Below are 21,746 nucleotides of genomic sequence, written 5' to 3'. Positions count from 1 at the left end.
TAAAAAATAAAAATTCGTGTTGGTAGTACTGATAATACTTAACATGAAATTGAATTGGCAAAAAATTCCTAGTATACCTATAATATACATAACCTTTATTTATTACGGTCCCTAAAAAATATTATTTAAACGAAATATTTATTCGCGGGCAACGTATGACCTTAAGTTACAGCGAAGTTATGACTAATTATTGTCTATCTTCGGAATATTGGTATTATCAAATATATGATGCACGGTCACATCAGTATAAAATTTCGCGCAAAAAGTGTAAATAGTGGAAAAGAACTTCAGTTAATTCTAAAAAACAAGATAAAGGTAAGTTATAACATAAATATTTTTGTTCGTATATCTTTATTTCAGAGTTAGGGATATGGTGAACATAGGCATTTTTACTAAAACTAAATATTAGCCGCCACATCGGTTGTCAAATTGCGTTTTGTGCGCTGTTTTACAGTAAACATTTCTTTCGGCTTTTCATAAATTATTTTTGAAATCATTACAGTACAAACTGCATCGTTAATAGTGATTCAGCCCAGCGGGAAAATATCTCTGGAAAATATGTTATTTTCATGAGGTTTCTTCATACAAGCGAAAGGGACAAAAACCTCATTCACCCCTTACATTTCTTCCGTCTCTGGTTTAAAAATACACGGGGTGTCACAATAAGTGAGGGCTGAATGAGTTTTCTATGTGGACCTCTGGCTGACGAAAAAATTACATTCTTTAACTCCACCCGGGAGCATAGAGCCTCTACAGTTTTGTAGAGGATTCATTTATCTTTGGTTTTCGATCGTACTGGTGATAAGCCAGTGGCGCCATCTAGGAGTGACGAAAAGTTCTATTGTTGGGTCCATAGTAACGTGGACGAGGGGGTGTGCGGGTCCGGGGAGCCGAAATTTGTTGCTAACGTTAAGTGAGCGATAGAGCATAGAAGTGGTGGAGATTTGGAAAAAGAGATCGTTTCTTTTTCGCGGGGAGCCCGGGATTCGAACCCGGACATTCCGGACCGGAGACCAGCGCTCTACCTGCTGGACCTACGTCCCTGACGAATGCAGGCCAAAATCCACTGGTTTTTTCCTTCCCGCTTAATAGAATAAGTCATTAATTCTTTGTAATTAAAGGTCATATTCAAAAACCCACTACACTTAGGTAGCGGAATTGTAGGCGCACAGGTAAAAATGTTGTAAAATGACCTCCTGCGAGTGGTCATAATTTGCTATAATCCTCTATAGCCCTTAGCATATTTCCCGTAGTCCGGGATATACCGATTCGTAGGTCTAAAGATAAGAATAGTTGTAAGTCTCATGTTAGCTATTTAAGTCGAAGATATTCTTAAATAAAACCATTTTGAAATATCAACTCAACAAAGGAAGACGTGTTTTATTGGACGCTCTTTCAGTAATAGAATACAAGGAGGTCTAAACAGGTGTTACAAAAAAGGTATACATTACTTAACTAACTTACTTAATCGACCTGCCTGGTAAAATGGATGCAAAATAACTTAATATTTAACCCGTTGTTTACAAGTAGACCTCTTAGTTTTGAACCTTGCAGGATTAATTAAAAAATGTTTTGATATTTCAGGATGGACCATTACGAGATTTCTGCTAGATTTTTTAAGCTCGAGCAGCAAATTGATAATTTGGAAAGTAAGTTATCTTTTAAAATTTACTTTTCAATTTTACAAGAACAAACAAACGTTTTTTTGTAAAGAGTATGTAATAGATACGACATCAAAGATTCTGGCCGAAATTTCAATATTAACGGCTAATATGAACGTGGGCAAGCGGACATTTCCGGTTTCGTCATTTGAAGAACTCGGCCAATTGGAATCGGATGCCCAAGCCAATCCAGAAGCATTTGTAAGTATTCACTAAATTTTTAATAAGTTTCAATAGCACTGTCTTCCCATGCTTGTTACTATGTAATTACATTTTTTTAATTCATGCAGCTGATTTGCGTATGAACTGATTTGATTTGAATACGTTTCTCGAAATAATTTTATTTGTATTTTAGTATAAAAGGTTTATTTTTTGCAGATAACGTTGTTAAAAAACGTAATCGGAGATGAAGGCATAATAGATGGTCTAAGACGACTTCTTTCAGAGGACCTATTACTTAAAATGAACTATTCGGGAAAGAAGGGGCTGGTCGGCCTAGTGAAATATAATAACTTCACCCACGTACTGTATGGTAATTATACTTATTTTTCTAAGTTCTCTGTTTTAAATATATTTTTCCCATTACTTTTTTATATCATTGTTATATATTATGGTTTTTATTTTCAGAATCACAAAGAAACGACAATTACAGTCTTAGCCAATATAACGAGGATCTGCGTTCAGCGTTCGCTAAGGCGAAACATAAAGTATACAAAAGTACTTATGACAAAAAAAGGAAAACAAATTTTCAGGAAAATACTTATGGAGAAAAGAAAAAAACAAATTACGTGCGCAAGCGGACATTTCCGATTTCGTCATTTGAAGAACTCGGCCAATTGGACTCCGATGCCCAAGCCGATCCAGAAGCATTTGTAAGTATTCACTAAAATCTTTAATACGTTTCATCAGCTCTGTGTTTCCATGCTTGTTACTAAGTAATTAAATTTTTTTTAAATTCATGCAGCTATAAACTGATTTGTTTAAAAAAAAAAAATTTTTTTTCAAAATAATTTTATTTGTATTTTAGTATAGAAGGATTTTTTTTTGCAGATAATCTCGTTTAAAAACATAATCGGAAATAAAGGCATAAAAACTGGTCTAAAACGACTTCTTTCAGAGGACCTGTTATTTAAAATGAATTATTCAGGAAAGATGGGACAGGTCGGCCTAGTGAAATATAATAACTTCACCGACGTACTGTATGGTAATTAAACTTACTTTTCTAAATTCTTTGTTTTAAATATATTTTTCCCATTACGTTTTATATATTATGGTTTTTATTTTCAGAATCACTCAAAACCGACAATTACAGTCTTGACCAATACAAATTAGATCTGCGTTCAGCGTTCACTAAGGCAAAAAATAAAGTATACAAAAATACTTATGACAAAAAAAAGAAAACAAATATTCAGGAAAATACTTATGACAAAAAAGGGAAAACAAACTTTCAGGAAAACGTGTGCGGGCGGAAATTTCCGATTTCGTCATTTGAAGAACTCGGCCAATTGGACTCCGATGCCCAAGCCAATCCAGAAGCATTTGTAAGTACTCACTAAATTTTTAATAAGTTTCAATAGCACTGTGTTCCCATGCTTGTTACTATGTAATTACATTTTTTTAAATTCATGCAGCTGATTTGTGTATAAACTGATTTGTTTTAAATATATTATGTTTTCAAAATAAATTTATTTGTATTTTAGTATAGAAGGCTTTTTTTTTTTGCAGAAAATCTCGTTTAAAAACATAATCGGAAATGAAGGCATAATAGCTGGTCTAAGAAAACTTCTGTCAGATGACCTGTTATTTAAAATGAATTATTCGGGAAAGATGGGACAGGTCGGCCTAGTGAAATATTATAACTTCACCAACGTACTGTATGGTAATTAAACTTATTTTTCGAAATTCTCTGTTTTAAATATATTTTTCCCATACCTTTTTATATATTATGGTTTTTTTTTTTTCAGAATCACTCAAAAACGAAAATTACAGTCTTCAACAATATAAATGTGATCTGCGTTCAGCGATCCTTAAGGCAAAAAATAAAGTGTACAAAAATAATTTTAACAAAAAAAGGAAAACAAATTCTCAGGAATAAAATGTTAATAGTCGTACAAATTAGTTTTCCTTTCTTTTCATATGTACTTTACTTATAATCATCGTCATTACTTGCACTGCCATTATCAGTTCATACATTCCTATGTTGCTATAAGCATAAAAGCCTTAATAAAAATGGCTTATGTAACAAAATTTTTATTTCTGTTAAGGTTAAATAGATTAATAAATGCATATACCAAATTAAAAAGTATTGTTTTTGTGGATTAGGGAGGGAGTGGTTTAAAATCAATTTTGCAATTGAATGGAAATTCAATATTGGAGTTCAATGGAAAAGCAAATATTGCATGGAAGGGGAAATGCACATATTGCAAGGAATGAAAATCCTTAACTGAGTACATGTGGAAATTCTGTTAAGCGGGATTTTGGCCTGCATTCGCCTGCCAGAGGTTCACATAGAAACCTCCTTTGCCCCTCACTTTTGTGTTTCGTGTTTTGAAACCAGAGACGGAAGGAATGTAAGGGGTGAATGAGGTTTTGTCCCTTCCGCTTGTATGAAGAAACCTCATGAAAATAACATATTTTCCACAGATATTTTCCCGTTGGGACTTTATGAATTTCTGCATGTTTTTAAAGTGTTTATTAAATAAGGTATGTTCTTAACAACACATGAATATTTGCAACTTAAAAGTGAGCATTTTTACAGCTAGTTGCAAGTTGGAAATCTAGCTACATCCTGCAAAGCACCATTTCTAGGTCCCCCACAATTAGTATCGATTCGCTATCGATAGTTGGCAACAGTGGCTGAGTGTCATCACCTGCAAAAATTATGCTTAACTTTTCCAGCAGTTCAGTCTTCCCGAAAGTGTTTTTTTCAGCTTTTTGTAGTGCCGCCTTTTAGTGTTTCTTGTTAACTAGTTAATTAAACGAAGCCCAATTCAAATAGTGCTGCAATAGTGGAATTAAAACTGTGATCTAAATTTATGTGTGTTTTGAGTGCATTAAAAAAATGCCCCGTCCTTGGGATGATTTTTGGGATGCTGTTGTATTACATTTATTGGGAAAATAAAGACTAAACACAGCGTATTGGATTTAGGAAAAACCGCAGCTGTTTTCCTTTTGTGACAGGTGCAGCGGCACACTCACACATACATTCATACCTGCATTTAGTCCGCCCGTCCATTAAAACAAAAACAACCATGGCTGGAACGGCGACCGCGACGCCAATGGAAATTGACGAATTCATAAATGGAGCACTCGTTTCTTGGGTGAGTACTATGTGGTAATATGGGTAAACATGCTCGATATTTGCATCGCCAGTGGGCCTATGTGCTTGGCATAAATAATACAAGTGTTCAATTCCCAAGCGCTCACATATGGAAACATAGCGAAAACAAAAACAACAACAACGCAGCCGTGAGAACAACCTGCTTACACATTCACACAAGCACAGCAGCGGTCAACGAATTACAATAAGAATTTTAGGCAATTTTACAGTTTACCTCGGAAACTTTAAAATAATACATTTTAAATATTGTTTCGCCTAGTTTTATGTTTCCTTTAAAAGTTTGAAAAATGTTTTTTTTTTTTAAATAATTTTTAATACATAAATATACGTTTCCCCTATTATGCTGCCCAAAATTGTATGGTTGTTATGTGGCTTTTCGCAGCAGTCGCCAAAGAAGCAAGGTCATTGTAACTTGCTCAAGACGGCTTACGGTACAAAAAGAACGGAGGAGGAGTGTAATGAGCTCTATTCGTGAACTGCTGTCCAGCGAAATATACATATTTACACCCCCCTTGTTCTTTATTGAATTCCGCATCTAAAACTGGTATTATCAACTTTTTAGCTGGAATCATGTCTGCCACGTGCCGAGCTCCTTGCGGGGTACACTTCCCTGCTGGACGGCCACATAATCCACAGCGTCTGGCTGCAAATCGATCCGGAGCCGCAAAATAACCCCACTGAGCTGTCCGACTTAAACGGGAAGTCCCTGAGCATTGCCAGAGCCAAGAACTTTGAGTGCATCGTAAGGAATCTGAAATCGCTGTTCGAAGAGGAGCTCGGCCAGACCATTTTGGTTCTCCCAGATGCGTTTACTTTGGGTCACCATCCGGAGAGCAGAAACGGCCTAGACCAGATGAAAACCCTGCTGACCCTGCTCCTTGGTGCAGCTGTGCAGTGTCCCAACAAGGAGCTGTTCATCGCCCGCATCAAGGAGCTGGATCTGGAGACGCAGCATGCCATCGTGGCTCTGATCAAGCAGGTGACCGACAGCCACAGCCTAGTGCTCACAGAGGACTCCCTGGAGCGGCTAACCCCGCAGAGTATGTACTCGCACATCCTGCGCTTGACCAAGGAGAGGGATCTTATGTACCTCAAGTGGATTGACCTTGCGTGTGTGGAGCACGAATTGGCAGCCAGTGACAATTTGGTGGAGTGCAGCCAGGGAGTCAATGTGCCGCGATCGCCCTCAAATGGAACTGCCACCTCGACGCCTTCTTCTTCTTCTAACTCGGAGAGCAACCACCTAGCCGTGGAGTGCGCGGATCTACGCTCGAAGAACCGGAAACTGCGACAGGAACTGTAAGTGGTAACCTCACTTGCTATTTAGTTATTATAATTAAAACCTGTTTTCAGTGAGGAAAAGTCTGAAAATCTGCTGGAACTGCGAGAGGAGCTGGACGACAAGAAGGCCCGTTTCGACAAGTTGCGCCAGGAGAGCCAGGAATGGTTTACGGAGGCCAAGCGGGCAGCTGCCTATCGCGACGAGGTGGACATCCTTAGGGAGCGGGCCGAACGCGCTGATCGACTGGAGGTTGAGGTGCAGAAGTACCGCGAGAAACTGGGTGACTCGGACTTTTACAAATCGCGTGTTGAGGAGCTCCGCGAGGATAATCGTGTGCTTCTTGAATCAAAGTACTCTTGCCCAAAAAAAAAGTCTTAAACTTTTTATAATCTTTATCCTCTATTTCCTCAGAGAAATGCTGGAGGAGCAGCTGCAGCGCTATCGCAAAAGGTCTGAGCACGCCATCTCCTTGGAATCCGAGATCATAAAATACAAGCAAAAGCTCAACGACATGGCGCTCGAACGGGACGTGGATCGCTCCAAACTGGAAGAGCTGCTGGAGGAGAATGCCCAACTGCAACTGGTGGCCAGAAATCTGAACTCCACGATGGATCTGGATAAATCTTTTTCCGAAAACGAAGACGACTGCAACTCCGGCGACAACAGCTTGTCTGAACAACTCACTAATAATGCCCAGACCCGTGCTCTTAAGTTGGAGCTGGAGAACCGTCGCTTGACTGCCGCCCTGGAACAGCTAAAAGAGAGCAGCTTCCACGAGTCCACCAGCAAAATGCTGGAACTGGAGAAGGAAAAAAGAAGCTCTCCCTAAAGGCCGAGCAGATGCAGGAGAACATCCTACGATTGACCCAGCAAAATGCGGAACTTGAGAGCGTCTTTAAGAATGCTCTGGAGGAGAACAAGAAACTACAGGACGCCGTCGACAGTCGCCAGAAGAGCTACGATCGCCAGAGCTTGGAGCGCGAGGCTGACCGTCAGAAGCTCTCCGATGCGGAGCAACATGTAGAGACTCTAAACAAGGAGAAGCAACGCATTCAGACGCTGAACGAAAGCATCCAGCGAAGAGCGGACGATCTCGAACGACTGGCGGAGAGCAAGTCAAAGGAACTGGAGCAGTACTCGGAGAAGTCCAAGCAGTACGAGCACACCAGGCAAAAGCTTTACGAAATCGAGGCCAAGGTTTCGGCTTTCGAGCGCGAGAACGCCAGCCTGCTAAAGGAAGTTTCCAAACTGAAGGAGGGCAGCGAACAAAAGTCCGTCCAGCTGGACGAAAGCGTCAACCGCCTGGATGTACAGGCCAAGGAGATCCAAAAGTTGGGCAAGGCACTTGAGGAATCAGAGCAGGTGCACCAGAAGCTTTTGGAGCTGGAGAAGCAGAACCAAGAGCTGGTTTCGCAGCGCAACATTGATCAGGAGATGATTAGCACGCTTCGCAACGACCTCGTCACTGGCACCCTGGTAACGAAGAAGGTGCGGCGCAACCTGGAGAAGCTGGGACTGGCCGACGAGGAGCCCGGCGAGCTGAATGTGGAGCATGTGGTAGAGAAACTGGTGCGCAACCCGGAAACCTTCAAGACGGTGCGTGAAATCATGCTGAACGTGACGCGCGAGCAGCAGGAGGAGGAGGAGCGAGAGGGCGGCGTAAAGTCGGACATGTGTGTGCTGTGCCACCGCCAGGAGATCTTCACGGTGGAAAAGAAAATCGAGCTGGCGGCCGCTCCAGTTCCTGCCCCGGCGCAACCGTCTTCCCAGGAGCTCCGTTTCGAGCACAAACTGCGACTGAGTCCGGCACGCGAATCAGCAGAGCTGACGCGCATCAAAGACTGCAATACACAGCTGCAGACGGAGAACGCCCGGCTCAGCGTGGATGTGGCTGCCTTGGGCTCGCAGATCACGTCCCTAAATACCCAGCATGTGGCTCTTCAGCTGGCCAACTCACAACTGGCGGCCGAGAAGGACACGCTCCTCAAGGACATCGACTCGCTGCAACAGGAGCACAAGCACGCTCTGCAGGACCAGGTGACGCTGCAGTGCCTGCACGACCAGCTCTCCGCTGAGTACGAATCGCTGAACAAGGACAAGGAGCAGCTGAAGGCGGCAGTGCGGGACTTGCGCCAGGAACTGCGCGACACCCGCGAACAGCAAGCAGCTTTGGAGCAGCGCATCGAGGAGCTGACCACGCAGAACAACAACATGAAGACCTGCAGCGAGGACCTATCGATCCTGCGCACCGAGCACTCCAAGCTCACCGACGACTTCCGCAACCTGTTCGCCACCAGCGATCGCTTCAAGAACGAGTACAAGAACATCCAGGAACAGTACAAGATGGTGCGCATGGAGCACTCGAGCCTCAAGCTGCAAAACACAGAGCTGTCTGGCGAGCTGAACACGAAGAGCGATCAGGTGCGTCACCTGCAGGTGGAGTACAGCAAGGTGCAGCAACGATGCGAGGTGGGTTTTTGGGAGACAATCCATAACAATTATTGTTATAATTAAATTCCCTTCCAGATGTTGATTCAAAACAATGCCGAACTGGACTCGGAGCGCAAGGCCCTGATGGACAACGTGTCCCAGCTGCTCTCGCAGTATCAGGAACTCCTGGCCATTTCCCTGGAGGACAAGAAGCACTTCCACGAGGAGGAGAAAAACTACACCGAACGGGTGCACAGTCTGAAGCGGCAGAAGGAGAAGCTGGAGGAGAAAATCATGGAGCACTACAAGAAGTCTGAGACCACGGTGCACAAGAAGTATGACCCGAAATATGCGACGTTTATTTGATAATAACCAAACCACTTTAAACTGCAGGAAACCCTTTGCCAGCATGCTGGTTAGAAGAGTCAAGAAGGCCAGCTCGGATCTGATGAATAAGGTTCCCAGTAGAGTAGGTTGGCCAGAAAAGAATTGATGAAGCCTAATTTAACCCTCCTAAATGTTTCCTTTTAGAATCGGCGCTCCTGGGTGGATGATGCCCGTACCAATTCCCAGTTCGTGATCGGCTCCGAATCCGGCGGCAACGAGTCTGACAACAGCAACGAGGAGCCGCTGTCCATTGCATCCGACACACATCTGCTCCAGCGGAACGTCCCGCTCCGCCAAAGCCTGCAGCGGTAAGCCCTCAGTTCGGGATAGTGTAAATGGCTAAGTGGTTTATGGTTTTTGTTCTTTTACATGTATTATACACACCACACTCGCACCAACCAACCAACCAACACCACTGTACACTATACTCGCGTAGGGACTTGCTGGATAACTCGATTCAACGCGGCGGAGCCGTGCGCAGTAGCCTGCAGGCTCAGAAACGTACGGATTTGAATAACTCACGTAGAAATAGCGTGCACGGGTATGCGCTTTAGATGTGTAACAAACACCCACGTTCCCATTAAAACATGTCCAACCCCGTCCATCTTTCCCCCCGCATCCCGCATCCCCATGTTCTTGTCGTGAGGAGCGACTGAAATATCTCTGTGAAATATCTTTAAACCATCAGCCACTGATAATCCACTTGCCTTGCAGCAGTCTTGAAGCGCCGGACGTGACTGGCAGCAGTTTGACGCTCGGCACAGCCGGCTCCCGACGCACCGTTTATCTAATCGATGAGCATCAGAAGCTGCCCGACGGTTCCTCTCCCGGCTCCGCCCAGCCTCAGTCGGGTGGAGGCGGCGGCCCCGGCAGTGCCGCAAATCCGTCGCCCGCAGAGCCACAGACGCCGCAGAAGAGCGCGGAGAACAGTGCGCCCGTGGGCCCGGCCACGTTCCTCATGTACAACCGGATCAACACAACGATCGGCGGAGCCTCAACCAGCGGCGACCAGAGTCCGCTGTTGCAGGCCAGCGGAAGCGTGGGCAGTGGCACGCCCCTGCAGGACGACAAGTCGGCCAGGAAGCGGACCGAGGACAAGAGTAACAGCATCTGGTATGAATACGGCTGCGTCTAGGCAGTCAAGCGAACAGTTGACGTCCACAACATGAACTCGAATTTGAATTCGAACATAATGCATTTGCTGACGAAGTATTATTTCGTTTTAGAAATTACGAATTTATTTTAAATGTGTACTTTAGAACATCGATGTTGCCTTAAACTAGTTAGAAGTGTAAGTGTAAAGTGCTGCTTGAACCGCTATGATTTGCCTTAAGACACGTTTACAATAAGTCCATATGCTGTACTATAGTTTGTACCTATTTATGCAATCTTAAAACCCTAGAAGACTACGCGCCAACTAAGCGAACTCATAACTATCCAGTATACACCCCTATATACTATATACACGAAACTACACGGAAGTATGTTACAAATTAGTTATACCGATGCCTCAATGTTACGTCCAAAGCGAAAGGCTTTCATTTTCGTTGATAAGGCGATATATATATATGTATGTTTTGCAAACTCGACTATCTATATATTCCTAAATACGTTGTATGCCACACTCGTGCTCTGCTAGCAGCCAACAAACGCGCCTTCAATTTGTGAATATATTTTTATAAATTACTCGTAGTCTTGTACTATTTATTGACGCAAAGCCTAACACCGCAATAAAACTAAGCAAACAGACATAAAAATATCTCACTTTTTGGGCAAGTCTCTAAAGATAACCGAAGATACATATAAGGTGATTCGTTCGTCCCCAGTATTTTAGAATGAAACTCGGCCGAAGACAAAAAAGATGTTGTTCAAGACGCTTCTTTCACTGGTAACTACTCGAAGCTGTGCAAATTCCAGACTGTGATTTGTTTGTTACATTTTTAAGCTCTTGGTTCAATATGCGGCGTCCACGTGCAACGTGTGCCAAAGTGCCAGCAAAGTGGCTTGTCACAATGAAACCACATTTTCCGTTTGCTATGACGGTGAGTTAATGTTTGAAAAAGGAGTGTTACTTATGAATTTTTTGTTTTGCAGGAGAGCCATCGTATGATTTGCTGTCTTGTCCAGCGGATTATTATTGCACCGATGGATTTTACACTTGTTATCTGAATGCTGACCCGGTTTGCAAGCCGGAAGAGGATACCACAACCACTGAAACACCAAACACCACCACCGAAAGACCATTAACAACCACTGAAACACTAACTACACGCATTGTGATACCAACCACTGAAGAACCAACAACAACCACTGAAGAACCAACAACAACCACTGTAAAACCAACAACAACCACTGAAAAACCAACCACAACTACTGAAACATCTACTTCCACTACCGAAACATCTACTTCCACTACTGAGACATCTACTTCCACTACTGAAACATCTACTTCCACCACGGAAGTACCCACTACGACCACGGACACCACAACAGCAGCACCTTGGAATCCGAATGACCTCTGCGACCAAGCAACTAAAAACACATTTTTCGAAAACGAAGACGACCCCACTTGCACTACGTAAATATCTTTTGGTGAAAGAGGATCCTTGAATTAACTTTCGGCACATTTCTCAGTTTTATAACCTGCACAGTCAGTGCCAACGGAACGCATTCTACTAAAGTCACTTCATGCAAGACGAATCAGTACTACGACCCAAGTTTGAAAGTTTGCACATCTACGAAACCGGATGGATGCGTAGAGGAATCCACAACCACTGTGGCCACCACAACTACTGTGACCACCACAACCACTGTGGCCACCACTAGCACCACCACCACCGCAGAGCCCTGGAGCGCCGAGGCAACCTGCTCGACTGTCTCAAAAACCACTTTGTTCGCTAATGAAGATGATCCGACCTGCTCCACGTAAGTGCAAAGTACGCAGATACCAGCAATCAGCTAACACCAAACACTTTTCCAGCTTTCTGTATTGTTATGTTGCCAGTGGATCAGCTACGGCTTTAATTAAGTCCTGCAAAACAGACCAATATTTTGATGCCACCTCAAAGGCTTGCAGCAGTACCAAGCCTGATAATTGCACATAAAATTCAAATTATTGAGAGCAAAAATGATTGTAAACGACAATAAAAACATTTGTTACAATGAGATAGTCCTAAGCCTTAGTTTCTTACATTTTCAGTAACCTTAAGTTAGGATTCATAATAGTATGAAAATCCCACCTGAGGCAGATGAGAAAAAATGGTTCACAAAAAACGCCAATGATTGATATTACTCAAATAAGTTCCAGGAAGAAGTTTCTCGGTGAAAGATTTGCATTTCCACACATCCGGATTGTTGTTCTTGACAACACTCAGAATTTCCCCAGAAATTTGCACATATCTAAGAGGTCCGTAAACAAAACACACACCTACATTTATTGCCGGCAAAACAAATTAATAAACGTAGGCAATAAACATGAAATCATACGAGATAAACGATGCTGTAGATTAAATACTCCCGGTATTTAAATGCCCCTCCAGAGATTCAAGGTTTCAGTGTGCAAGTGAAGCAAGGTTAAACCGAACCGACAATGTGGACGAGTCTTATTTTATCGCTGGTAACTATGCAAGGACTATAGGGACACGATCCGGTTAATAACACTGATATTAAAAAGCTCCTGGTTCACTGCCTGGTCGCTTTGCCAGCTCCCGAGTCAAATGATCTGAATACGGAATCCTGGAACGCGGATGAAGCCTGCCAGGAAGTGGATAAATCGGTAATGATTGCAAACCAAAACGACTCCACATGCACCTCGTAAGCTAGTTCATAGATAAAGGAGATCACTATGTACTGAAGTTGATATTTGCAGATTTGTTTATTGCTATATAACCAATGGGTCGCCGAGGGCTCTTGTTAAAAGCTGCAAAAGCGGACAGTACTTTGATGCCGTAAATAAATTCTGCACTATCAACAAACCGGAAGGATGTAAATAAAGTTTTTAAGGCTTAAATAATTTAAGAAAGATTTGTGTTAAGTTGACCCCTGCACGATAAATAAATAATACTTGTCGTGCAATAGAGTTAATATATTATGTGTTATAAGTTATTTTTCTACTTGATACGATTAAAATAAATGTAAAAATTTTTCAACCTTTTAGTAATTGATATATTTTGAAAATGTGGTTAATTTCGATTCTGCCTATAAAATTAGCAGTTGCTTGGTCGTGCAGATTGACAGTTCTCCGTGTCTGAATTGTAGTATTGATTTGTGTTGCAATAGTATAGCCATCCTAGGTAATCTTGGCTCAATTTATAGCAGTACACATACCTAAAAAAGTACGCCAATAAGACTTTTTTCCAAAGAGATTATTAATACTTGCATTTGGCATGTTGTATCTGTCTCCACCCGAAAGTATCCTTTGCTCCTTAGCTTTGCGCAATAGACGTTTGCGTCTACTTCCGGTGCAACTGTAGTAGTAATTGAAGAACTAGTGGACTCGGTAGTTGGTTCTGGTGAAGTAGATTCTGTGGTAACCGCCGAGGATTCTGTGGTTTCCTGCGTACTCAATTCTGTTGTTGTATCAGAAGAAGTGGAGCCCGTAGTTACTGTGGTCTCTGAAGTGGTTTCACTAGACTGCGTAGTTTCCAATGTAGTGGACTCTGAGGTCACTGTGGGTACCGTAGTTTCCAATGTAGTGGACTCAGTGGTCACTGTAGACTCCGTAGTTGCCGAAGTACTAGACTCAGTGGTTACTGTAGACTCCGTGGTTTCCAATGATGAGGACTCAGTGGTTACTGTAGTTTCCGTAGTTTCCAAAGTAGTGGACTCGGTGGTTACTGTCGACTCCGTGGTTTCCAATGTAGTGGGCTCGGTGGTCACTGTAGACGCCGTGGTTTCCAATGTAGTAGGCTCTGTAGTCACTGTAGACTCCGTAGTTTCCAAAGTAGTAGACTCAGAGGTGATTGTAGAGTCCGAGGTTTCCAGCGTACTCGAATCGGTCGTCAAATCTTCCAATTCAGAGCGCGAAAAATATAAAGCCGAGGGCAATGAACCCATCAATTCAACTTAAAGGTGTTACATTTACCAACCTGTTACTACTTCCGTTGTAGTTGAAGAATCTGGGACACAAGACGGCTGTGGGAAAATAAGGGTGAAATTTAGCAAGCATCGCAGAGCAAAGAGATTCTCACTTCCGCTGAATCTTCGGCTGCACAGAATCCCTCGAGGACGCAGTAACTTCCATCCGGGCAATTTTGCACAGCACCTTCATAGACCGTCCCTTGATTAAAGCAAAAACCGTAGGCGGTTTCATTGATGCAGGCGTACTGCCCATTTGTCGAATAACAATCGGAGCATACGGAGGACTGTCCCAAAGTCCTTCCCAAAATCGAGACGAACAGCAGAAACTAAAATTATATGCAAAGTGGGTCACTTTCTCGGGGCCCACTATTCCCTCGACTCACCGCCGTTGTATTTGCGAGCATGGTTTGTCTGTTTGCCGGAAAGAGCAACTCACTTGTGATGGCTGGCCAAAGCGGTGCCAATTCTCTTTATAGAGGAGCCTAAGCCAATCCACACCTTCAGTTAGCGTGTGCTTTGCGCACATAAAAAGATAAGTAGTTGTTCTTATTACTCAAGGCTCAAAGAGTTTACGATGCCATAGAACAAATTCGACACCGCTGCCAAAATGTACAAATATGACTTGGCACTGTGTATTTGATCATTCGCAGAAGATTCCTAAGATTGTGAAGATGTACAGGTGGCTGGGATTGGTGAGTTAAATAGAATTAATTTTAGATGGCTTAGTATACACTTTCTTGAAGACTCTTTCAAGGAACATCAATAACCATTCTTCTAAAATACAATTTCAGTTTGCCTTGATGGCTTTTCCAATCGCTTGGATCCAGGCTGAGTGTAATGTTTGCCAATCGAATTCAGCTGCCTGCATCAACCAAACGGCATATAACTTGTGCTTCGGTGGCAGCGAACCGGTTACCAATCAGACCTTCATCTGCACCGATGGCCTGGTGTGCACGGATCAGCCGGTGATCTGTTTCCAGAGGAGCACCACCCCCGCCAGCTGTGGCGACACGGACAGCTGTGGCCAGTGTGCCCCAAACTACGTGTTTGCCTGCACCTCTCGCTCCACATTCGCCTTCTGTTTCGGCGCCACCACGCCCACAAATGTGACGGGAAGCTGCCCAGATGGTTACTTCTGCGACGCCTCCACCCAGGAGATCTGCGTGACCGAGGCCACTGATGATTCCATCATCTGCCACAAGAATTGACAACGGATCTTCGTATCTTACTTATTAAAACCGATGATATTTTGCTGGTGTGAACTTAAAACATTTATTCCTCGTTGGAAACTTTTTTTATATTTTTTACATGTGCTTATTCATTCATATTCTCTTATCGCAATACAAATTAAAATGTAACTTCAAAATATGACAAAAATAAACAAAACGCTAACCAATTCCTAATACTTAAACAAATACTGAAGGGGTCTTTCATGGTAAATTTTTTACAATATTATTATTATTATTCATTCATATTCTCTTATCGCAATACAAATTAAAATGTAACTTCAAAATATGACAAAAATAAACAAAACGCTGACAAATTCCCTAAACTTAACCAAATACTGAAGGGGTCTTTCATGGTAAACCAAACTAGAAACGCGCATTTCGATTAAGTTTCAGACCATTTCTCATTTCATTATCAAACTAAAATGCGGTTATAAATCGAAGAATTCTTCGGCATCTTTACTTTGCCTCTCATTCAACCAGGAACGCGCAATCCTTAAGGAAGGCAGCCGGAATCGCCACTCGTCGCAGCAGTACCTGTACATCACTTCGCCCAGCTGCAACAGTTCCATGGCGAATTCCTTCTCGTCATCCTTCCAATCGCGCTCCTCGGAGCCCCCGAACATTTCCATGCGGAGCAGGGCGGCCATCGTTGGTCCCAAATACTTTTTAATGGCCATGTAAAGCTGTGGTTTGCTCAACGATTGTGGGCCAGGTTTCGTGGCAGTGGGTGCCCTTGGGGGTGCTGCGTGCAGTTCTTTTAGTTTGGTATGTTCCTTCGTAAGCTCCTCAAACTCGGTCTTTAGTTTGTTATAGTCCTGAAGGAGTTTATTCCGGAGGTCATCGTCGGAGGAAATTGCTTTCTCCGCCGATGCACGACTATCTGGACTTTCACTGCTTGATTTTACTCCATCTCTCAAGTCGAAAAAAGTGACGGGCTGCTTTTTCTTTGGAGTGGGGTAAATAGAGTTTTGAAGTTTCTGCTCGTTTTCGATTGCCTCCTGCCTTTGCTGATTAAGACTCCTTAGCAAATTACTATCCGTTGAGTTCTCGTTTGCTTGAAAGTCGGAATGCAGCTTCCTTCTTTTAGCCTGTTCTTTGCCAGTCGCTATACGATTATGACAAACTTTCTCCTCGGTCTTACTTGATGGTCGCTTTGTTGAACTCAAAGTCTGCTCCTTTGGTAACTGCTCTACATTCGGTTTCAGTTCCAATGTTTGAATATTCACCACGCTTTCTATCAATGCAAGGCCAAGCGAAAGATTATTTTGAGACATTGGAACTGTGGATGCTGTGAAAATGTTCTCTTTTTTCAATACAGGCTGTTCAATCTCTCGTTCCGACATCGGCTCCATCTCCTGTTCCGCTTCCTTCTGCGACTCCTGCGTCAAGTCTATATCCGAAATATCGTCAAATATACCGCCTGCTGGCGGCTGGCTATTCTCTCCAAAAATATCAAATGAGTTCTGAGACTCCTGTGACTCCTGCGTCTCTGTGTCCTCTTCCTCAAACATCTCCTTTAAATCTTTTTCAATCCTGTGGTCCAAATCAATTCCAATTTTTTTTCTTATCTCCTCCACCATCTGGTTCTCATCGTCGGCTTTCAATCCCAGGGGACACTCGAAATCCTCTGGTGGAATAAGATGTGGCTGCGTGGGCGGAGTAAGCTTCACCAGAACTGCCTCGCGGTTCTGGTCGATGTTCTCGAAGTCGAAGGCGAGATCCCGATTGATTCTCAGCAAGGTGGGCGTCTGCCTGGGAATAAGCTTATCCATTTTGTAGTTCATGAAGGACTCGATGCGAAAGTGACGGGCACAAACAGTTTTGCCGGCCAATTTGCCAAGTGGCGCCTTTGAAATCTCTGCGTTTCCACAGTTTTTTATCCAATCGTTCAACCTTTTAGGGTCTTTTACCGGAAACTTAAAAAAATGCATGTTAGGATTTCGACCAGAACTGACCGGGCAGTCCCGAAAACTGCATTTAGTGCCGCCCATAGTTTAAACACAAACAATTCCAGATATGTTTTATATTTCTGATAGTGGCGGTAAGGCCGAGAACAGCTGGAGTTATCGATAGACTTGTCAGAATGGCGCGCTTGACAAGAGCCTTCAAAAAATGTAAGCATGAGAATTTTATGGTAAGAAATAACCAAGCCATAAACAAATTTTCTTTATGCACACCTTTACTATAAAAAATATAATACTTGATCTCGTAACGTAAAAATCCATGAATACAGAGTAAAGCAAATAAAAAAGCAAAGTATCAAATTAAATTTATTTTGAAAGCGCTCACTAGACATGATATGGTACAAAAATATTATAATGCTGATTCCGATAAATTGTTTTTATATTTATTATTAATTAACTTTAGTTGTATATTATTAACAAATCATTAATAAAACAATTGAATTATTTTTTTCCATTACTAATTTTAGGTAATTATCCCTATTGATTGTTATTTAAATAATAATCAAATATAAGCGAGTAGGCTATGCTTAAACATTCCGACCTTCCAGCCGGATATTTACCAACAACATCAAGTCAGTATTATTTTTGAATTCGCCCGCACAGGTTGCGCTCTTTTTAAACAGCTTACAACACTAAACATCCAACCGCGGGTTTTTATCAACCGGAAATTGTGTCCCTGGCTTCTGGAAGTCTCTAGAAACGTCTAGAACATTCGCGACTGGGGCTGGTTTTTGTATAAAAGCCGAAGCGCGTCGTTTGCCGGTTCGAGTCTTAAAAAAATTTCGTGCGGTGTGCGTTGATAGCAGCAGCGTCTGAAAAAGTTTTGTGAATTTCCTACTCTACACAAAGCAAAGTGAAAATTACTATATTTTTACCTTTATTCTGTGACTAGAACGAAAAACATACATACAAGGTGAGTAAAAGAGTGAATAATTTTTTTGCAAAGACGATGTCTTAAAATGTGCATTGCCGTCTGCATCTCGAATGTTCTTGACCCAAATGCAGTAAAATCGATTTTATGGTTCTAGAAACCAAGTGATGCAAGAGGTTAAAATTTAAACAAAAGCAAGCATCATTTTTTGCTTAGAATTCATTTGCCGCTTTTTAATGTGTGACTCAACCATGCACAGTTAAAAGTGCCGGTAATTTTTTTCGCTAGAGAATGTTCCAGAACTTTATTTACAGGATTATGAATTAAACAACATTCCAAATAGGCTGCTTAATTATAAATTACTTTCTTTGATTACCCTTTGCACGTGTTTTCTCTGCATTAGCATTTTTTTTTCGATTTTGCACATGCTATTCACACATACATATGCATGGGAAGGTAAAAAAAACTTTTAAATGACACTAGAGCGTGAACTTGGTTAAATTTGTTTAATTTTAATAATTGTTGCCATGGATATAAGGGTGGCTTGGGTTTCTAGATGTTTTCAATTACCAACATTAAAGGTTTTAATGTGCAATGAGAAAATGCTCCCATATACACACGTGCACATTGGATACGGTAGGGGTTGAAAAATAGCAGCGAATATTCGAGAATCAGTAAAAAGGAGCTAATTAATTTACTAACAAATTAATTTTTTTTTTTAATTCAAGAAAACATTTTGAAAAATAATTTTTTTTTAAATTTATGAATCATTGTTTCAAAAAATGTTTTTATCTGTTTAAACGTGTGCGGTAAATAAGCGATGTGTATGGGGTGATGAAAAAAGCAGCTGCTAGAAATGCATCTGCTGTAAACGCAGCTGCTTTGTTACGTTTTCTACCTACCAACTTTACTTATCCCCGATCTGCCTTTTTGTTATCCTTTCAGATGCCTGAAGAAGCAGAGACCTTCGCCTTCCAGGCTGAGATCGCTCAGCTGATGTCCCTGATCATCAACACATTCTACTCGAACAAGGAGATCTTCCTTCGCGAGTTGATCTCGAACGCCTCCGATGCTCTGGACAAGATCCGCTACGAGTCGCTGACGGATCCCAGCAAGCTGGACTCCGGCAAGGAGCTGTACATCAAGCTGATCCCGAACAAGACGGCCGGCACTCTGACCATCATCGATACCGGTATCGGCATGACCAAGTCCGACCTGGTCAACAACTTGGGAACCATCGCCAAGTCTGGAACCAAGGCCTTCATGGAGGCCCTGCAGGCCGGCGCCGATATCTCCATGATTGGTCAGTTCGGCGTGGGTTTCTACTCCGCCTACTTGGTCGCCGACAAGGTGACTGTCACCTCGAAGAACAACGATGACGAGCAGTACGTCTGGGAGTCCTCCGCCGGCGGTTCCTTCACTGTTCGTGCCGACAACTCGGAGCCCCTGGGCCGCGGCACCAAGATCGTGCTGTACATCAAGGAGGACCAGACCGACTACCTGGAGGAGAGCAAGATCAAGGAGATCGTGAACAAGCACTCCCAGTTCATCGGCTACCCCATCAAGCTGCTCGTGGAGAAGGAGCGCGATCGCGAGGTCAGCGACGACGAGGCTGATGATGAGAAGAAGGAGGGCGACGAGGAGAAGAAGGAGATGGATACCGATGAGCCCAAGATTGAGGATGTCGGCGAGGACGAGGACGCCGACAAGAAGGACAAGGATGCCAAGAAGAAGAAGACCATCAAGGAGAAGTACACCGAGGATGAGGAGCTGAACAAGACCAAGCCCATCTGGACCCGCAACCCCGACGATATCTCCCAGGAGGAGTACGGCGAGTTCTACAAGTCGCTGACCAACGATTGGGAGGACCATTTGGCCGTCAAGCACTTCTCCGTTGAGGGACAGCTGGAGTTCCGCGCTCTGCTGTTCATCCCCCGTCGTACGCCCTTCGATCTCTTCGAAAACCAGAAGAAGCGCAACAACATTAAGCTGTACGTGCGCCGCGTCTTCATCATGGACAACTGCGAGGACCTCATCCCCGAGTACTTGAACTTCATCAAGGGCGTGGTCGACTCCGAGGATCTGCCCCTCAACATCTCGCGTGAGATGCTGCAGCAGAACAAGGTGCTGAAGGTGATCCGCAAGAACCTGGTTAAGAAGACCATGGAGCTGATCGAGGAGCTGACCGAGGACAAGGAGAACTACAAGAAGTTCTACGACCAGTTCAGCAAGAACCTCAAGCTGGGTGTGCATGAGGACAGCAACAACCGCGCCAAGTTGGCCGACTTCCTGCGCTTCCACACCTCGGCCTCCGGAGACGATTTCTGCTCTCTGTCCGACTACGTGTCGCGCATGAAGGAGAACCAGAAGCACGTCTACTTCATCACCGGCGAGTCCAAGGACCAGGTCAGCAACTCTGCCTTCGTGGAGCGCGTCAAGGCCCGTGGCTTCGAGGTGGTCTACATGACCGAGCCCATCGACGAGTACGTCATCCAGCACTTGAAGGAGTACAAGGGCAAGCAGCTCGTCTCCGTCACCAAGGAGGGCCTGGAACTGCCCGAGGACGAAACCGAGAAGAAGAAGCGCGAGGAGGACAAGGCCAAGTTCGAGAGCCTGTGCAAGCTGATGAAGTCCATCCTGGACAACAAGGTCGAGAAGGTTGTTGTGTCCAACCGTCTGGTCGACTCGCCCTGCTGCATCGTGACCTCTCAGTTCGGCTGGTCCGCGAACATGGAGCGTATCATGAAGGCCCAGGCCTTGCGCGATACCGCCACCATGGGCTACATGGCTGGCAAGAAGCAGCTGGAGATCAACCCAGACCATCCGATCGTTGAGACCCTGCGCCAGAAGGCCGACGCCGACAAGAACGATAAGGCCGTCAAGGATCTGGTCATCCTTCTGTTCGAGACCTCGCTGCTCTCCTCTGGATTCTCGCTGGACAGCCCCCAGGTGCACGCCAGCCGCATCTACCGCATGATCAAGCTGGGCCTGGGCATCGACGAGGACGAGCCGATGACCACCGAGGATGCACAGAGCGCCGGTGACGCCCCCTCGCTGGTTGAGGACACCGAGGATGCTTCCCACATGGAGGAGGTCGACTAAGCAGTCGATTAGTTGGCAAACACTACCAAAATTCATCCCAAAACTGCCATTCTTCACACATACAAGATTTACTTTCGTTCCGAATTTCGTACTTAGTTTACTACGGCCGAGTTAAATTCTGTATCCCATTTACATTTTGCCGCGTTGTATGCGACAAACATACGCTTAACTCTCTCATAAACAAGGAATAACTCGTAAAATGGTTAGGACCCCACATAAACATTCAAGAGCAGTTGTCGTTTTAAGAACTTCTAATTTAGAATCCAAGTAATTTATGTATAAACACTAAAGACTACATACGCGCTCTAGTTGATATAGCTATGTAAAAAAATGGAGAAATGTATATTTAAGGTTTGATGACCAGATCGATGATAAATATAAAAACAACCAACCAAATAAAC

General features: G+C 43.5%; 8 protein-coding genes across 12 annotated transcripts; 6 read left to right on the top strand and 2 right to left on the bottom strand.

The window, feature by feature from the left end:
• The first annotated feature begins 235 nt into the window (after positions 1–235).
• Positions 236–3,779, top strand: LOC108099017. Of its 5 annotated transcripts, XM_017202252.1 has the most exons (10): positions 260–315; positions 1,370–1,440; positions 1,585–1,649; positions 1,714–1,862; positions 2,040–2,193; positions 2,289–2,533; positions 2,712–2,865; positions 2,949–3,202; positions 3,387–3,540; positions 3,626–3,779. In XM_017202252.1, the coding sequence occupies exons 3-10, from the start codon at positions 1,586–1,588 to the stop codon at positions 3,754–3,756; spliced, it is 1,305 nt and encodes a 434-aa protein (XP_017057741.1). In that variant the 5' UTR covers positions 260–315; positions 1,370–1,440; position 1,585; the 3' UTR covers positions 3,757–3,779. The 5 variants fall into 5 exon arrangements, 3 of the variants coding, with proteins under 3 accessions (XP_017057740.1, XP_017057742.1, XP_017057741.1); XM_017202251.1 differs by lacking the exon at positions 1,370–1,440 and having other exon boundaries at positions 236–315; XR_001771900.1 differs by lacking the exons at positions 1,370–1,440; positions 2,712–2,865; positions 2,949–3,202 and having other exon boundaries at positions 236–315.
• Positions 3,780–4,522: 743 nt separating this feature from the next.
• LOC108099172 (girdin) lies at positions 4,523–10,786 on the top strand. Its single transcript, XM_017202533.2, is given in 10 exon segments — positions 4,523–4,981; positions 5,564–6,300; positions 6,355–6,633; positions 6,695–7,089; positions 7,092–8,752; positions 8,810–9,048; positions 9,107–9,182; positions 9,245–9,408; positions 9,537–9,641; positions 9,815–10,786. Coding segments are annotated over 10 exon segments (4,146 nt in total). The 5' UTR covers positions 4,523–4,912; the 3' UTR covers positions 10,236–10,786.
• Positions 10,787–10,917: 131 nt separating this feature from the next.
• Positions 10,918–12,267, top strand: LOC108099173 (cell wall protein DAN4). Its single transcript, XM_017202534.1, has 5 exons — positions 10,918–10,988; positions 11,046–11,142; positions 11,195–11,678; positions 11,735–12,025; positions 12,081–12,267. Exons 1-5 carry the CDS (start codon positions 10,962–10,964, stop codon positions 12,202–12,204), a joined length of 1,023 nt encoding a protein of 340 aa, XP_017058023.1. The 5' UTR covers positions 10,918–10,961; the 3' UTR covers positions 12,205–12,267.
• A 96-nt stretch (positions 12,268–12,363) lies between these two features.
• LOC108098980 lies at positions 12,364–13,092 on the top strand. Its single transcript, XM_017202196.2, has 3 exons — positions 12,364–12,716; positions 12,774–12,913; positions 12,969–13,092. The coding sequence occupies exons 1-3, from the start codon at positions 12,690–12,692 to the stop codon at positions 13,090–13,092; spliced, it is 291 nt and encodes a 96-aa protein (XP_017057685.1). The 5' UTR covers positions 12,364–12,689.
• A 155-nt stretch (positions 13,093–13,247) lies between these two features.
• On the bottom strand, positions 13,248–14,594 carry LOC108099199 (hyphal wall protein 2). The gene is given in 4 exon segments (XM_043207785.1): positions 13,248–13,426; positions 13,479–14,233; positions 14,290–14,505; positions 14,563–14,594. Coding segments are annotated over 4 exon segments (1,113 nt in total). The 5' UTR covers positions 14,584–14,594; the 3' UTR covers positions 13,248–13,305.
• Positions 14,389–15,677, top strand: LOC108099200. The gene is made up of 2 exons (XM_017202575.2): positions 14,389–14,871; positions 14,971–15,677. Exons 1-2 carry the CDS (start codon positions 14,797–14,799, stop codon positions 15,385–15,387), a joined length of 492 nt encoding a protein of 163 aa, XP_017058064.1. The 5' UTR covers positions 14,389–14,796; the 3' UTR covers positions 15,388–15,677.
• Positions 15,678–15,790: 113 nt separating this feature from the next.
• On the bottom strand, positions 15,791–17,480 carry LOC108099201. Its single transcript, XM_017202576.2, has one exon. It carries the CDS (start codon positions 17,397–17,399, stop codon positions 15,837–15,839), a length of 1,563 nt encoding a protein of 520 aa, XP_017058065.2. The 5' UTR covers positions 17,400–17,480; the 3' UTR covers positions 15,791–15,836.
• A 645-nt stretch (positions 17,481–18,125) lies between these two features.
• On the top strand, positions 18,126–21,745 carry LOC108099150 (heat shock protein 83). Its single transcript, XM_017202495.2, has 2 exons — positions 18,126–18,285; positions 19,189–21,745. The coding sequence occupies exon 2, from the start codon at positions 19,189–19,191 to the stop codon at positions 21,343–21,345; it is 2,157 nt and encodes a 718-aa protein (XP_017057984.1). The 5' UTR covers positions 18,126–18,285; the 3' UTR covers positions 21,346–21,745.
• Position 21,746: the final 1 nt, after the last annotated feature.

This window comes from Drosophila ficusphila, unplaced genomic scaffold, assembly GCF_018152265.1.
Source record: "Drosophila ficusphila isolate 14025-0441.05 unplaced genomic scaffold, ASM1815226v1 contig_286, whole genome shotgun sequence".
Classification (NCBI taxonomy): domain Eukaryota; kingdom Metazoa; phylum Arthropoda; class Insecta; order Diptera; family Drosophilidae; genus Drosophila; species Drosophila ficusphila.
This window is presented reverse-complemented; position numbering and strand designations above follow the sequence as displayed.